General features: G+C 44.7%; 1 protein-coding gene across 1 annotated transcript in view; it reads right to left on the bottom strand.

The window, feature by feature from the left end:
* Window positions 1-315: 315 nt before the first annotated feature.
* The window catches only part of LOC126146307 (chondroitin sulfate N-acetylgalactosaminyltransferase 2), a 158,872-nt gene continuing 141,302 nt past the window's right edge, over window positions 316-17,885 (bottom strand). The window contains exons 7-8 of the mRNA XM_049915615.1: window positions 16,505-16,652; window positions 316-560 (exon numbers count right to left, since the gene is read on the bottom strand). Of these exons, the coding sequence (XP_049771572.1) occupies window positions 378-560; window positions 16,505-16,652 (331 nt within the window). The 3' untranslated portion in view covers window positions 316-377. The remainder of the gene's footprint in view (window positions 561-16,504; window positions 16,653-17,885) is intronic.

A 17,885-nucleotide genomic window follows, 5' to 3' on the forward strand; every position in this document is an offset into this window, starting at 1 on the left:
CCGGCATTTGCCTGGAGCGATTTAGGGAAATCACGGAAAACCTAAATCAGGATGGCGGGATGCGGGATTGAACCGTCGTCCTCCCGAATGCGAGTCCAGCGGCTAACCACTGCGCCAACTCGCTCGGTCGATGCTCAGGTGGATTTCAAGGTGAAATTGGCCACAGAATCCTACGAATGAGTACGACAATCAGTTGCTCGGTTTCTTTTAGTGGTCTTTGGCCCAGCCACGTTTCCCGGTGCACACTCGTTTGTCCTCAAGCTTTCCCCAGAGCCACTGCCTGACCTTCCTCACGCTCGCCTCCACCCCCCACCACTCTTGCAGCTGGGCTGGCCCCCACCCGCCCCGGCTGGGCCCGCTGTGCGCCTGTGCTGACGTCACGCCCTCCTGCCGGTCTGCCCGTTGTGGTTGCCGCTGCTGGCGTTGCCGACTCCGCCGAGGGCGGGGGTCAGCTCGTCCCGGAAGGCGAGGAAGCCGAGCTGGGCGTGCGACGCCTCGCTGAGGGCGCGCGAGCGCAGGCAGGCGCGGTACTGGTCCGCGGGCAGCCGCCGGCCGCACTCCTGCAACACAGGGAGCACACGTGTGTACTTAGAGAACACGATCTGCTGCAGGCTCCGTGATATGCAATCTACAGAAAATGTTTAAATGACACCACCTTCATACAGCTGTGGCAGTACTACGAGCTTTTACTTGTGACACTCAACACGTTTCAGGAAAAAGGAGGAGGAGGAGGAGATTAGTGTTTAACGTCCCGTCGACAACGAGGTCATTAGAGACGGAGTGCAAGCTCGGGTGAGGGAAGGATGGGGAAGGAAATCGGCTGTGCCCTTTCAAAGGAACCATCCCGGCATTTGCCTGTAGCGATTTAGGGAAATCACGGAAAACCTAAATCAGGATGGCCGGAGACGGGATTGAACCGTCGTCCTCCCGAATGCGTTCAGGAAAAAATGGTCCACTTTAAACAGTCATCATAATAAAATAAAAACGAACAACCTACCAGAGCGTACTCACAATCTCAACTGGAGGAAGGAAAAAAACATGAATTTCTAAGAAGGGAGAAGGGTGGAGCATAATTTCTTACAAAATAAATACGATAATTTTGTGAAACTTTGTTTGCATATCATCTAACGTACTAATCTGACCACTTTATAATAGCTACCTACTACATACAGCCGGCCGTGGTGGCCGAGCGGTTCTAGGCGCTACAGTCTGGAACCGCGCGACCGCTACGGTCGCAGGTTCAAATCCTGCTTCGGGCATGGATGTGTGTGATGTCCTTAGGTTAGTTAGGTTTAAATAGTTCTAAGTTCTAGGGGACTGATGACCTTAGCAGTTAAGTCCCATAGTGCTCAGAGCCATTTGAACCAAACTACATACAATGTACCTAATTTAGAGCATTATGTTTGTAGGGCACTTTTTCTGTTTATTTTTCCATTAGGCAGCTAACATTCAAACACATGTGAATATGACCTATATTAATATTTTAGTAGTCTTTGACTTTGGCTGGTACGACGTCGAATAAAATATCGTGAATTAAGTACCAACGCCACAGGAAGATCATAGAATCCAGAGCCATCTGATGTTTTTAGTTGCAAGAAAAAGTGTCAAATGGTGAGTCAGTTATGAGATGTGAAAAAGGGCTTTGAGCATACGTGTTGCTGGTGGTTGTCCGTTATATTTTATGGCTTTCTTCAAACTGATAAAAAATGATCCAAATGGCTATGAACTCTATGGGACTTAACATCTGAGGTCATCAGTCCCCTAGAACTTAAAACTGCTTAAACCTAACTAACCTAAGTACATCACACACATCCATGCCCGAGGCAGCATTCGAACCTTCGACCGCAGCAGACGCGCGGTTCCGACTGAAGCGCCTAGAACCGCTCGGCCACCACGGCCGGCTTCACTGATATTGAACGCAAACTTTTGTCTATGTGGTGGGCAGGATGCGATTTCTGTTTGTAAAGATTATGACTTTATTTCTATGGAAGGCTGGGGGCAACTGCCGTACATTAGCATGGGGAACTGATCACATAAATGAAGTACCGGTGGGGAGGGCCTATATGCGTCAGTGTAATGCACGAACGAAGAAGTACTGAACAGCAATGTGGACAAAAGATCCTTATCGGAGAACTTGACTAAAAAGGGATAGATTGATAGAACGCACCCTGCAGCGTCAACAAATAGTCGGGGGAGGAGCGGAGGTGAAAACTGCAATCCCGGCGGAGGTTCGAGTCATCCCATGGGCAAGGGTGTGTGTCTTTGCCCTAAGTATAATTTAGGTTAAGTAGTGTGTAAGCTTAGGGACTGATGACCTTAGCAGTTAAGTCCCATAAGATTTCACACACATTTTTTTTTAAAACTGCAGATGGAGAGTAGAGCATGTTTACGGAATTGGGCATTCTGACTACCGCTTCACAGTATGTTCATTCAGTCATGAAGTGTGCTGTAAATAATCCACCACAGTTCAAAAGGAACCATGAGGTACATAATTGCAATACTAGAAGAAAAAAATGACATCATTACTCAAGATTAAGGTTGTCTTTAGCACAGAATGGTGTGCACAACGCTGCAACAAAAATTTTTTACCGCTTACCGAGTGATACAAAATGTCTAACAAACAGCAAGGTAAAATTTGAAGATAAATTGAAAAACTCTCTCCTTGACAACCCCTATTCCGTAGAAGAATTTCTAGGTTTGTAATGTGTAAAATGAGATGGGAAGGAATTGCTAACTCAATCTGTATATCTTGTTTTCATTTCGGGGGAGGGGGGGGGGGGGATTGCAATATGAATGAAAAATGTCTCGTTTCACATCATGACGACTTATCGTGCAAAATGATCCACGGAACATGAAAGTAACTAACTAGCAAGTTCAAACTGGTGCAAAGCGCCAGAAGTTATGCAGGTATGAAACAGTTGCACAAGACAGACAAAAGTGGTGAGCTGCTTCAAACCAGATTACAGGCTGATTACAGCTGATTACAGCAGCAGCAGCAACAACAACAACAACAACAACGAAAGACGTACGCGCGCGCGCTCACACGCACACACACACACACGCACACGCACACACACACACACACACACACACACACACAACACACACACACACAAATGGTAGCAGTCAACAAAAAATACACCATGTCGTATGGACACCTTACAATTTCAAACATCCCTATGTAACATTATGATTAGTTTTCGTGTGTGTTAGTCACGCAAAATAATATGTATTTTGGTTTTGTTCAAGGCTTGTATTGTATTGTATGGAACTGGGGACCAAGAAACGATAGAGAGATTTCGTCCCCGCCGTAGCCCTCACCGGTTCATAACCCTACAACAGGCTACAGCAGTGCACTCACCCCACCGCCGAGCCACACCGAACCCAAGGTTATTGGGCAGTTCGGCCCCCTGTGGAGCAGCCCAGGGAACGTCTCACACCAGACGAGTGTAATCCCAATGTTTGCGTGGTTGGGTGGTGATGGGTACGCGTACGTGGAGGAAGTGTTAGCGCAGCAATCGCCGCCACAGTGTAACTGAGGCGGAATTAGGGGAACCAGCCCGAATCCGCCGAGGCAGATGGAAAACCGCCTAACAACCATCCACAGACTGGCCGGCACAGCGCACCTCGACACTAATCCACAGTGCGGATTCTGCCGGGCCCGGCACGCCATCCCGCCCGGAAAGCAGTGCGTTAGACCGCGCGGCTAACCGAGTGGGCTTGTTCAAGATTTACCTCGATATTATTTTGAGTGCCACCAAATTTTTCACGTTTGTGTCACACTGACGAATATCGGGCTTCTGCTCATTATCAGACAGCCAACTGTTCGTACTTACGAGAGAAAGCCACCAAGCTATCGTACATTCTTATGCCTTTACTACAACTCGGCTCTGACGCGATACATCTTCAGGGTGATATGCGTCTTATATCATCTACTTGGAACAGAAAACATATTTACTCCCAAAAGAGAGTGTAAATTATGGTCTCCGCTGCAGCAGTGCTTTATACAGGGCGAACATTAAAAAAACCGACAAACTACAGGGACGGATTCCTGACTGGAATTGGAGGGAAATACAGGGCTATTACAAATGATTGAAGCGATTTCATAAATTCACTGTAGCTCCATTCATTGACATATGGTCACGAGACACTACAGATACGTAGAAAAACTCATAAAGTTTTGTTCGACTGAAGCCGCACTTCAGGTTTCTGCCGCCAGAGCGCTCGACAGCACAGTGAGACAAAATGGCGACAGTAGCCGAGAAAGCGTATGTCGTGCTTGAAATGCACTCACATCAGTCAGTCATAACAGGGCAACGACACTTCAGGACGAAGTTCAACAAAGATCCACCAACTGCTAACTGCATTCGGCGATGGTATGCGCAGTTTGAAGCTTCTGGATGCCTCTGTAAGGGGAAATCAACGGGTCGGCCTGCAGTGAGCGAAGAAACGGTTGAACGCGTGCGGGCAAGTTTCACGCATAGTGATGTGAAAGATTCAGTGTTTAAACCTCCTCTACCAAGAAACGTGCCAGTACTGCGAGCTCGCATCAGCAATGCTTTCGAACTCATTGATGGGGACATGCTGCACCGAGTGTGAGAGGAACTTGATTATCGGCTTGATGTCTGCCGAATCACTAAAGGGGCACATATCGAACATTTGTGAATGCCTAAAAAACTTTTTGAGTTTTTGTATGTGTGTGCAAAGCATTGTGAAAATATCTCAAATAATAAAGTTATTGTAGAGCTGTGAAATCGCTTCAATCATTTGTAATGACCCTGTACGTCTTATGAACTTGTGTCCGGAAATGTATCGCTGCCACGGTAGATGACGTTGACTAATGGAAGTTCCTCAGACCAAGGGCCGTGTGTTCTTGCGTGTTACAGGCTGTGTCATTGTGTGATATGGTACGCAGCGGAACAGTACGGTATTCACGTCAGGGACATGCCGAGATAATGTTCGCATATGGCCCAGCAGATGGAAACGGCCGACAGGGCAGCATGGCTATACCAAAACAAGTACCGCTACACCAAAACAAGTACCCTTACATACACCATTCACATCACACGACATTTAATGCCCTTTCTGGGCGTTTGTGTGATCAAGGTTCCTTTCAGATAGATGAAGGTGCAGGGACGCGGCCAAGTGTGCGTGCATCAGATTTGGAGGACCGGTTTCTAAAAGACACGCTGCTTCTCGACCGTTTCCATGTGCTTGGCCGTATACGAATATCGGACCATTCTGCTGTTTACAGTACGCTGTGTCAATCACACAGACAGCAACACACAAGGAACGCATGGCACATGGTCAGAGGAACTGTCATTCGTCAGCGACATTCACCAACAAACCTTAGGGACAGGTACCTTTCCTTACACCGAAACTAGAAAAAAAGTCTAGTAAACCTGGGCTCTACAATGCATACCTTAAGAGCTATCAGCACTTGTTCAGTAGAAGAGATGTGTTTCGCCCTAACGAAAATGAACAAGTGCTCGTAGCTATTAAAGTACGCATTTCAGATTTGTGTACTGGACATTGTTTCCTTGCTTTCGTTCCTGCTACTTTCTCTCAAAATATGGAAAGCAGACTCCTTACAGCAGAAGAGACCTGTTTCGTAGTACCGAAGGTATGCGTTTTAGAGCCCATGTTTACGAGCAGTGCGCGGCTCCTGTTCATGCCGTTCATTGCTTGGCATCTTGTCATTGCGGTTATGGCATCTCCGTTTCTTATTCGATTTACTGGCGTCACTAAGTTTCTGGCTTGCCTGCCCATGAGTGGCAGCAGCAGCGCTTATCGTTACGAGAACTGTGGTACTATCTTTGGAGCAACCCCTAGTATTTGCGGGTCACGTTGTGCGGAGTGGGCAGTGGCGAACGGACATCAGTTGGGTTGGGGGCGCAGCAGCGAGCATGTCCGTGCAGCGCGAGGGCAACCTGGGGTCGCTGGCGCGTGCTGCCACTACCGGATCGAGGAGGGATAGCTACTACAGCGACGACTTCGCTGCACACCGAACCCTGGACGTTTAAGTTGAGTGAAGAGATCTCGGCTTTGGTCGGCGGGTTGTTGCTCCCGGGTGTAGTGTCCCTTTTGCAATATTCACCATTATCGAAGTGAAACATACATAAAAATGACTGTATGTGACTCAAAATGAATTACAAACATTGATTTATCTGCGAAAGGTAATAACACTAACTGTAAAAATATACAATATAGATCGATAAATGCAGAAAAGACATTTTTATTGTATGAGATTATAATGTGATTGTCTTTGTAAGAGTATAAAATACAATGCAATGCTCATTCTTCTGTCTAGTCTGTTTTGTTCTGTTCGTTCTGGTGTTAGCTGGAATAAGGTACGCAAGCTATTGTGCTGCGCTAGCATTTGTTTCTGTCGTAACGTAATTGCAAATATTTAATGGTGTAAACTGTGTCCTAGTAAGAACATATTAGTATAAAGTGATCTCCGTGTTTATTTCAAGAAAAAAAAATGGTTCAAATGGCTCTGAGCACTATGGGACTTAACTGCTGAGGTCATCAGTCCCCTAGAACGTAGAACTACTTAAACCTAACTAACCTAAGGACATCACACACATCCATGCCCGAGGCAGGATTCGAACCTGCGACCGTAGCGGTCGCGCGGTTCCAGACTGTAGCGCCTAGAACCGCTCGGCCACTCCGGCCGGCGTTATTTCAAGAACCTACGCCACATTTATCTTATGAAAAGAATATGTAATGAAAATTATTTAGCATGTTTCCAGCTGCTGCGGAGCGAGTAACAGTGGTCTCTAACTGTTAACAATTAGCCGCCATTACGCGGTACATTTTTAAAAAAAAATGTTCACATCACAATGTCTGATAGCCGGAGCGGAAGAAATGATGTTAAAATATTCAGTAAGGTTAATTGAAGGAATCCAGTGAAATAATTTTATTAAAACTTGTCTATTTTCTGTGATAGTAATAATTTCAGATCTGAGTAATACTACGCTATTGCATTTAGAGTAATTTGTAGGGAGCCTGGCGCTCCATAAAACCAGATATAATACATAATTGGCAACCTACGAAATTCATTATTTTGCTTATTATATCTCTTTCGTATTTTTTTTAAAGCTAAAAGTAAAAACTAACTCCACTAACAATCAGTAACAGATCACGATAAATCAAAGGACAAACAAATTTACATTATTTTTTTAAGAGATATACGAGGTGCATTCAAGTTCTAAGGCCTCTGATTTTTTTTCTAGTTATCTAATCACCCGAAATCGATGAAACTGGCGTTACTTCTCGACGTAATCGCCCTGCAGACGTACACATTTTTCACAACGCTGACGCCATGATTCCATGGCAGCGGCGAAGGTTTCTTTAGGAGTCTGTTTTGACCACTGGAAAATCGCTGAGGCAATAGCAGCACGGCTGGTGAATGTGCGGCCACGGAGAGTGTCTTTCATTGTTGGAAAAAGCCAAAAGTCACTAGGAGCCAGGTAGTAGGGAGCATGGGGAATCACTTCAAAGTTGTTATCACGAAGAAACTGTTGCGTAACGTTAGCTCGATGTGCGGGTGCGTTGTCTTGGTGAAACAGCACATGCGCAGCTCTTCCCGGACGTTTTTGTTGCAGTGCAGGAAGGAATTTGTTCTTCAAAACATTTTCGTAGGATGCACCTGTTACCGTAGTGCCCTTTGGAACGCAATGGGTACCTCGCTGTCCCAGAACATGGACACCATCATTTTTTCGGCACTGGCGGTTACCCGAATTTTTTTTGGTGGCGGTGAATCTCTGTGCTTCCATTCAGCTGACTGGCGCTTTGTTTCTGGATTGAAAAATGGCATCCACGTCTCATCCATTGTCACAACCGACGAAAAGAAAGTCCCATTCGTGATGTCGTTGCGCGTCAACATTGCTCGGCAACATACCACAAGGGCAGCCATGTGGTCGTCAGTCAGCATTCGTGGCACCCACCTGGATGACACTTTTCGTATTTTCAGGTCGTCATGCAGGATTGTGTGCACAGAACGCACAGAAATGCCAACTCTGGAGATGATCTGTTCAACAGTCATTCGGCGATCCCCCAAAACATTTCTCTCCACTTTCTAGATCATGTCGTCAGACCGGCTTGTGCGAGCCCGAGGTTGTTTCGGTTTGTTGTCACACGATGTTCTGCCTTCATGAAACTGTCGCACCCACGAACGCACTGTCGACACACCCATAACGCCATCACCACATGTCTCCTTCAACTGTCGATGAATTTCAATTGGTTTCACACCACGCAAATTCAAAAAACGAATGATTGCACGCTGTTCAAGTAAGGAAAACGTCGCCATTTTAAGTATTTAAAACAGTTCTCATTCTCGCCGCTGGTGGTAAAATTCCATCTGCCGTACGGTGCTGCCACCTCTGGGACGTATTGACAATGAACGCGGCCTCTTTTTAAAACAATGCGCATGTTTCTATCTCTTTCCAGTCCGGAGAAAAAAAATCGGAGGCCTTAGAACTTGAATGCACCTCGTAATACGGGGCCACTGAGCCAGGAGGCAACGAGTGAAGTGTTTTGAGGTGGTGAAATATTGCAGCCGTCTTTCTCTATTTGCTATTCATCATTGAATTTTGTATTATTCTTATCAGTGTAGTGCAACCAGCGGTATTTTCTGCCTTGTGGCCGCTAACGCCGCAGTTACCTGTCGTGGGGGTTAGCGTACTTTTCCGGCAGTGTACCTTTCCTCGTCGTGTTGATGCTGTCTGACACGGCGTACAGTTCGACAGCCTCTTGTATTGTACTGTGCAAATTTTTTTGGAGGCCTACCTCGGTTCTAGTGTTCCCTTCGGGCTTGGGTGTTTTCTGAAGAGGTAGTGCTGTCTGTCTCTTCGCCCTTGCCTAAGAATATTGCATCGCTGTACCGGTGGTCGGACGTTAGTCGGATTGGTTAGTCGGTCGGTCGGCGCTTAAGCTGCCTCTAGTTTGAGTTGCCATCCTGTTACATGAGTACACCTCTTGGCTGCCTGTCTCACCTTATCTGATGTTTGAGTTACCTTCCCAGGTCGACCCTTGGAACATTTGCTGAGAACCGCTTGTCATAATTCCTTAGATTCTGATGTTGTTTTAAGGATGTTCGTAATTTTCTAATTATTGTTGGTGTGACCCTCAGCCGAGCAGTAATTTCACTTCTTTCTTAATAAGGCCTTCAGCCGTGTTACAATATGTTTTTTTTTAAAGCAAACTTGTTTTAAAAGCAAGGTATTTGCTGAGATGTGTGCCATTTTGGTATTGTTTTCCTGACTTCTAATTCAGGACTTCAGCCGTTTGTTATTTGAAATTGCTTGTGGCCTTCTGCCGAGTGATAATTCACTTCTTTTATAATAAGGCCTTCAGCCATGCTACTGTTTGTTTTAAAACAAAGTATTCATTTTAATAAGTGCTATTTGGAATTGTTCTTCTGACTTCTAATTCAAGCCGTCAGTCATTTATTGTTTCAGGTTACTTTTGGTGGCCTTCGGCCCCAAAATTGTGGACTTTTAGTAATAAAGCCTTCAGTCCTCATACAGTCAATTGTGTTTTTTTAAGAGATCGTTTTAAAATTTTTAATTTCTTTAAATAAAATTTTCGTATTTGTTGTGCAACCGAGAATAATTGATTACGGCCCCATCCGCAATCGTAACCTTATCATGCTCCTTCCTGAGATATCAGCTGTCAGTTTACTACATATTTTTTCCTTGTTTTCGTGTCAGGGACCTGTCCCTGTACCTTGTCGGTGTTTTTTGGAGATACCCTGTATTTGGCACACTATCAGTAGAGAGTGTATGTTCGGGTTCTCCTGCAGAGGCAGGTCTGCTACAGTACGGGTAACAAGTGCATCACAGTGTGCAGGTGAAGTGGTGCAACAACTGGAAACGTACTGCATAATTGAAGTACGCCAGACAGTGTTATTCTTGTGGGCAAAAAGTTTAAATTGTGCACGGATTCACCGTGAAATTCTGGCGGTAGATGGACCAAATGCAATGTCACGATCCTACTCCGTGAAATACTGAAATGAGAAATTCGAAATAAAGATCAGTCTGGCTACGTAACCTGCTTTCTATTGATCTCGTTGGGGTAGAGGTGACAGAAAGAGAGAGAGAGAGAGAGAGAGAGAGAGAGAGAGTTGCAAGACTCAGACAAATGACTAAATAAACGACGTCGAGTAATCAGCTACTTACAAAATAGAAAGTATTAACTAAAGATGCAAATCGTGATAGACAGGAAAACGATGTCAATACTAACAGAGAAAAAATTTAAGTAGTGAAATATAACTAAAAAGCACTTGACGCTTAACGTAGCTGAATGCATTACATCACTTGAAGCAGGAGAAACAGAACTAATGGAGGGGAAAAAAGAAATAAAGAAGTTTGTTCAGAAAGTCCTGGAGCCGAAGCAGAAAGAAAAATGAGCTTCGTATTAGGAAGCACCAAAGACTGTTATCGATGGAAAGCTCTTGTTTTTCCAGCCTGAAGAGAGTGTTGAGATATCGCTACGTTTCAGGGTACCACACTCTTCATGATAATCGTGGTATCTAAACACTTCCACCCGTCTGAAAACAGCAGACCTGTTCATCAATAGTATACGCTGCCAAAGTATAGATTCACAGATGATGATGTTACAGATTTTTATTTTTGCATGTAAAACGGTAATGACGAGCGCCATTTTTACAATCGGTTGGTGACTTTCTTTGCTCCTAGAAACTACGTTAAACAGCTACCAGATCTTCAGCGACATTTTTCGCATATTTCCTTAGAATCGACCGTCTCACCTCAGTTGGTCTAGGTGCCTCTCGAGACTGCTGGCCACCAAATAAATACATTTTATTAAAAACTTACATACACAGTAATGATGTTCCAAAAACCGGTTTTCGGTTTCTAGCCGTCGTCAAATAACTTAATACTAAAAATTTGATACTAAAGACATAGACCATAGACCATAAAACACCAGAAAGAGTTCCTAGCAGCACAAAAGTTTCTTTCCAGAGAAATATTATATTTTAAGACTATATATATCAGTACATCTAACTGGCTTTCGGCTTTGTAGGCCACCCTCGGGTAACTTAATATCAATAAGAGAGTCCACATAGCATCAGTGAGAGTTCATAGGTGTAAAAAGAATGTTTTTGAATGTTATGTGAATTAAACGACTACATATCGGTATATACTATTAACTAATTATTTTTGGGAACATGAATATTGTATATTTAAGTTTTTAATATGTGTCTTTACCTCCAAATATCGATGGGATATTCTATACACCAAAATTGCTTTTTGTGCATGCACAGTATAGCAGGAAGAATGCATGACCGAATTTGTATGTAATTTGGGACTGCATGGAGTGCAAAATATAGTATACAGAGTTGACACCTCTGGCAGCAACAAAGCCTTCAACTAGACAGAGCACGAGTCGAGCTGAGCTTGGAGGGTAAATTCCATGCTGCTCCAACTCTGTACCAGAGTTTATTACAATGACTGGCCAGTGGCGGCGTGCCAATCTTTCCGCAACAGGTGAAAATATTTAATAATAGGTAAGACATGTGGAAGCCAGGGCAGAGTCAAACACTCTCTATATTGAGGTATGTCAGGACTGCACCGTCAGTGCGCGTCTTGCATTATTTTGTTGCGAGATGACATGATGGAGAACTTGAAGATAGGGTGCAGCCATAGGCCTTAACACGTCACAGCTGTAACAGCTGGAGTCCAAATTGCCAACTAAACTAACCCCACACTGTCATTTCAGGTGATGGGTCTATATGGAGATGACGAATACCATCTGCAACGGCCGTTCTTCTCAGAGAGTCATGGAATGGATACGTCCATTGTAATGTTTCTCCCAGAACTGGGACATCGAAAACATTATGTCGTGCTAGTCCTGAGTCCAGCTCGTATTCTGACTAAAGGTACGTGGCTGTACGATCCTGCATGGCAGAGTGAACAGTGTGTGTATCCACTTTGGTGCTAGTCGCTTGGTACCTTTAGATCGTGCATGGCACTGTGTATGGCTTTCTGAACCGGCGTTCCATTTTCACATAAGACTCGTGGTGCTCTGAACAGTACAAGCAGCGTGGCAGGCCACGAACCTGCTGACGGCGAATTCAGACACGTGCCGGCAGGCATTTCTCTTTTTGACTGGAGACATGCAACGAATATCTCACACGAACAACCGATAAGCAATTGTGATTTATGATTGACAGACCCATTGCGTAATCTTCTCTTATCTGAGGATCTAGATGGCTGTACCCATACCTGCTTTTCGTGGCTGAACTGAAGTGTCAGTTATTTGAATACTCAAGCAATCAGCATGGGTTTCGAAAAAGACGGTCATGTGAAACCCAGCTCGCGCTATTCGTCCACGAGACTCAGAGGGCCATAGACACGGGTTCACAGGTAGATGCCGTATTTCTTGACTTCCGCAAGGCGTTCGATACAGTTCCCCACAGTCGTTTAATGAACAAAGTAAGAGCATATGGACTATCAGACCAATTGTGTGATTGGATTGAGGAGTTCCTAGATAACAGGACGCAGCATGTCATTCTCAATGCAGAGAAGTCTTCCGAAGTAAGAGTGATTTCAGGTGTGCCGCAGGGGAGTGTCATAGGACCGTTGCTATTCACAATATACATAAATGACCTGGTGGATGACATCGGAAGTTCACTGAGGCTTTTTGCAGCTGATGCTGTGGTGTATCGAGAGGTTGTAACAATGGAAAATTGTACTGAAATGCAGGAGGATCTGCAGCGAATTGACGCATGGTGCAGGGAATGGCAATTGAATCTCAATGTAGACAAGTGTAATGTGGTGCGAATACACAGAAAGATAGATCCTTTATCATTTAGCTACAAAATAGCAGGTCAGCAACTGGAAGCAGTTAATACCATAAATTATCTGGGAGTACGCATTAGCAGTGATAAAATGGAATGATCATATAATGTTGATCGTCGGTAAAGCAGATGCCAGACTGAGATTCATTGGAAGAATCCTAAGGAAATGCAATCCGAAAACAAAGGAAGTAGGTTACAGTACGCTTGTTTGCCCACTGCTTGAATACTGCTCAGCAGTGTGGGATCCGTACCAGATAGGGTTGATAGAAGAGATAGAGAAGATGCAACGGAGAGCAGCGCGCTTCGTTACAGGATCATTTAGTAATCGCGAAAGCGTTACGGAGATGACGGATAAACTCCAGTGGAAGACTCTGCAGGAGAGACGCTCAGTAGCTCGGTACGGGCTTTTGTCAAAGTTTCGAGAACATACATTCACCGAAGAGTCAAGCAGTATATTGCTCCCCCCTACGTATATCTCGCGAAGAGACCATGAGGATAAAATCAGAGGGATTAGAGCCCACACAGAGGCATACCGACAATCCTTCTTTCCACGAACAATACGAGACTGGAATAGAAGGGAGAACCGATAGAGGTACTCAAGGTACCCTCCGCCACACACCGTCAGGTGGCTTGCGGAGTATGGATGTAGATGTAGATGTAGATGTAGATGTAGACAGTATCCACATGATGCCAGTTTGACACTTGGTGCATCCCCATGGCCACTAGAGTACTTGCGTCTTGTCCGTGATCTTTCATGTCAGTGCTAGCACGGCTGTTGAACGACTGTTTGAGATTGTCACTGAGTTAATTAGAATTTCTTCCTCATTAGTAACTAGACCTTTCTTCTATATTTCACGGGACTCTTCTTGCACTTATCTTATATACATTTTGGCTTCGTTTAAACCTGCGCTGAAGCTCGCTTTGACTACGTAATACTTTCGTCTAATGATGATCCTTCGCGAATATTCTGAACATATTGAAGTTTAAAGTGTATTACCATTTATTTGAATTTTATCCATTGATATTTAACTCCATCCCACGAGGGGTATGTTTCAAGCTGGCTGCTCAGATTGTTTGAAATTTGTTTCTTATCGCATGTGCTAAGCCGAAATGATTTCCTATATTTGGTAACGCTCCCTTTAAAACTGGTAGCCCCTGATAGCAGAAGAAAACTGGAGTTTCTTTGTCACTGGATATATGGAAAACTCTCTCTTCGGGAGTTCGCGCTCTAACTGCTCAAGTGAATTGTCAGATAAGACAATTAGAACAATCTCACACGAATCGCTCTCTCTGGAACTTGTCTTACGAATCTTCTGGTCTATACCGGTAGGTAGCGGTTGAAATTCTCTGCCTGTCACACTGTCCACTACGGTGACAAAAGTCGTGGGATAGCGATATGCGGTAGGTTTAAAAGAGCAACACATTGGTGCAGCTGTCGTTTATACTCAGATGATTCACGTGAAAAAGTTTTCAAGTGATTATGGTGGCTGTACGACAGGATTTAGCAGACTTTAAACGCGGAATGGTAGCTGCAGCTAGACGCATGGAATTTTTCATTTAGGAAATTTTAGAGAACTCAATATACCGACATGCACAGTGTCAAGAGTGTACCGAGAATACCAAATTTTGGGCATTACCTCTCACCACGGACAACGCAGTGGCCGACGGCCTTAACTTAACTATCGAGGGCAGTGGCGTTTGCGCAGCGTTATCAGTGCTAACAGACAGGCAACACAACATGAAATAACCGCAGAAATCAATGTGGGACGTACGACGAACGTATCGGTTAGGACAGTTCGGCGAAATTTGGCCTCAATCGGCTATGGGAGAAGACGATCTACTCGACTGCCTTGGCTAATACCACGGTATCGTTGCAGCGTCTCTCCTGAGCTTGTGACCATATATGTTGGACCGTATATGAGTGAGAAACCATGGCCTGGTCAGATGAGTACCGATTTCAGTTGGTAAGATCTGATGGAAGGATTCGAGTGCTGTGGGGACCCCACGAAGCCATGGATCCAAGTTGTCAACATGTGAAACGTCCCCATAGAAAAATTATACAGGACTGTGCTTAAACTGACACACAATATTTTTAGTGCAATGCAATCTGACTTTCAAAAATCCCTACAAAAGAATGGCCCTGACTAACATTAACCTATACCTTGCACAAATCACTTACCTCACCAAAAATCTTCGTTACTCGAACTACTGCAATACAGCGAGCGCCACTACTGCCAGCTAAATAAAAGATTCAAACTACTGAAGGCACTAACTACTGATAGGCATAGTTAGCGAATGAAAGATTTTGATAGAGAACAAACAATGTATTTACCTTAATAGTGTTCAAAAGTCATAATATATATAGCAGTTCATGACATACAGTCTTACAAATTTCAAAACTCCGCCATTTCTCTCCCCACATCCGCCACTGCTGGCGGCTCACCTCCAACTGCGCAACGCTACGCGCTGTTAAGAGCCAACAGCCCAACACTACAATGGCAGACAACAATGCAAACCAGCCACAGACTGCACAAAGCACAGCCAGTGGTTGTCATACAGAGCGCTACGTGGCGTTACCAATAAGAAAACCTAAATAGCCTACTTACACATGGCACAGTGCAAGCTGGTGTGGGCTGTGTTTACATGGAATGGACTGGCTCCTCTGGTCTAACTGAACCGATCATTGACTGGAAATTGTTATGTTCGGCTTCTTGAAGGCGATTTCCAGCCATTCACGGACTTCATGCTCCCAAACAACGGTGTCACGTCACCGGGACGCAACTATTCGCGACTAGTTTGACCACAGCTTCCACTCTAGCAGGCGTACGTTCAGTCAGGTGCTGGAAGGTTCCTTGGGAAACGGCAGCCCATTCTTCATTGAGTGCTGCACTGAGGAGAGGTATCGGTGTCGGTCGGTTCGGCCTGACACGAAGTCGGCTTTCCAAAACATCCCAAAGGTGTTCTGTAGGATTCAGGTCAGGACTCTGAGCAGGCCAGTCCATTACAGTTATGTTATTGTCTGGGCAATTCGAGCGAATGATATGGCCACCAAGATCGCCCGACATGAATCGTGTCGAACATTTACGGGACAATTCGAGAGGTCAGTTCGTGCATAACATCCTGCGGCGGCAACTCTTTCGCATTTATAGCCGGATACAGAGGCAGGAAGGCTCCGTATTTCTGCAGGGGACTTCCAAATTCTTGTTGAGTCCATGCCACGTCGAGCTATTCCACTCCACAGGTGAAAAGGAATGTACATTTTGGATTTTACGTATGTTGCCTTCCAGTGGACTGTAGAAAAGGTCCAGTAAATTATGAATCATCCCACACCAATGAACTAGATAAAATTATCATTATTACTGTGCTTTATGTCTCTGGAATCCTCAGAAAACCTCTTGTATCTGGAAACCATCTGTAGCTGACAGCATGCCTCTGGTGTGTAGTGCTCTACTGGCTACATGTTTTTCAATGGCTTCGCAAAGACTAACACAATCCGTCGCACCATTCCTTGCAGGTCGCAAAAAGTGGTCAAATTAGTACAATGAGAATTCGTTTGAACGGTGGTTAGTCCAGAAAACTAAAGAGATAGCAACACTTCATAAATAAAGTAAATTTTGAAATTACATCCTACTGTGTAATTTCGAGACTAGCAGTGCAGCCGGTCTTCGGCGGGCTCACCTTGGGGTGCCAGAGGTGGAAGATGCCTGGGTCGGTGGCGCGCACCACCTTGAGGCTGGAGCGGACGTACTTGCGGTACAGAGAGACGTCTTCGCCGCCCCAGCCCACCACGTCCTCTGAGAAGCCGCCCACCTTCAGGAAGTCAGACCTGTGGGGCAAGAAGAGGCAGTAGAGCGAGGCTGCACTGCATGCAGACCAATCTGAGATTCTCAGGTTGTAACACCGGAAATGCATATCCTCCTATTTCCATCTATTGTACTATTATTTTTTTTCCTACTTTTGTTACCTGAATATATGACATTTCTGTGTCTTTACATATTGTAATTGTTTTACTATTTGTATATATATATATATATATATATATATATATATATATATATATATATATATATGCATTTATATCGATGTATAATTGGTTTGTTCCGTAAATATTATTTGTATTTTTACGTTGGGTCTTGCCTAGGGAAAACTGCTATCGAACGATTACATCGATAGGTCGTGTGAAGAATCAAAGTGTGTAGGATCTTTGGGAGTGTTAACTCTGTCGCGTGGAGCGCAGGCCGAGCAGAGGCAGTCTGGCTGGAGTAGCGAGAGGAGCAGGTGTGTTGTGTGACGCTCCCGCGAGTTGTCGCGCTTTCGGGGTTTGGCAGCATGTAATTGCGCTCGACTCGCGATGATAGTTTCTGACATGGTGTCGCGGACGGGAAGCGTTAGCTGGCGCACATCAAGAGCCCGTTTCGCCTGGTGACCATGTCGAGAAGAAGGCGCGCCAACATCCAGCTTCTGCAACAGCGACGGCCGACAATGAGTGACTGTCGCCACCTCCTCGATCGACGGCTTCAAAACTTCAATCAACCAACAAGGAAGACTGGAAGCACGTAAAGTTTTAGAACTGTGTGGCAGACCTCAGCTTTTCAAACTGTTCCATTTTCGTCACTATAATTACAGCAACTTAGCATGAACGTTTGTTGCTCACTGTCCCAATTGCATTACCAAGCAGAGTCCCTTTCTTTTCCGAAATGAACCCGAGTGTCGTTGAAATTAAAACGCCAGCATTAAAGTAATATTATAGCATTTCACTGCTTTAATTTCAAAGTTCAGTTAACGTATTCATAGCTGGCTACAATATTTAGATTACACAAGCACGAATTAAGAGTGCGAGCTTTCTTACCGTATTTTAGCTTACCTGTGACTGCAGCTCAGCTTGGTACGTACTAAATTTTCCTACTGTTAATTGTTCACAATCATTTAATTCAAGTTCAAAGTTAAATCTCTTATTTCTAAATTGTGTAGATTCAAGTAGCTTTTGAAATGATTGTTGAGCTAGTCTAAGACTAACCGTATTCTACTGAATTTCGATGTGCTTCAGAAAGAAAGCTCA

This window comes from Schistocerca cancellata, chromosome 1 (genome assembly GCF_023864275.1).
Source record: "Schistocerca cancellata isolate TAMUIC-IGC-003103 chromosome 1, iqSchCanc2.1, whole genome shotgun sequence".
Classification (NCBI taxonomy): domain Eukaryota; kingdom Metazoa; phylum Arthropoda; class Insecta; order Orthoptera; family Acrididae; genus Schistocerca; species Schistocerca cancellata.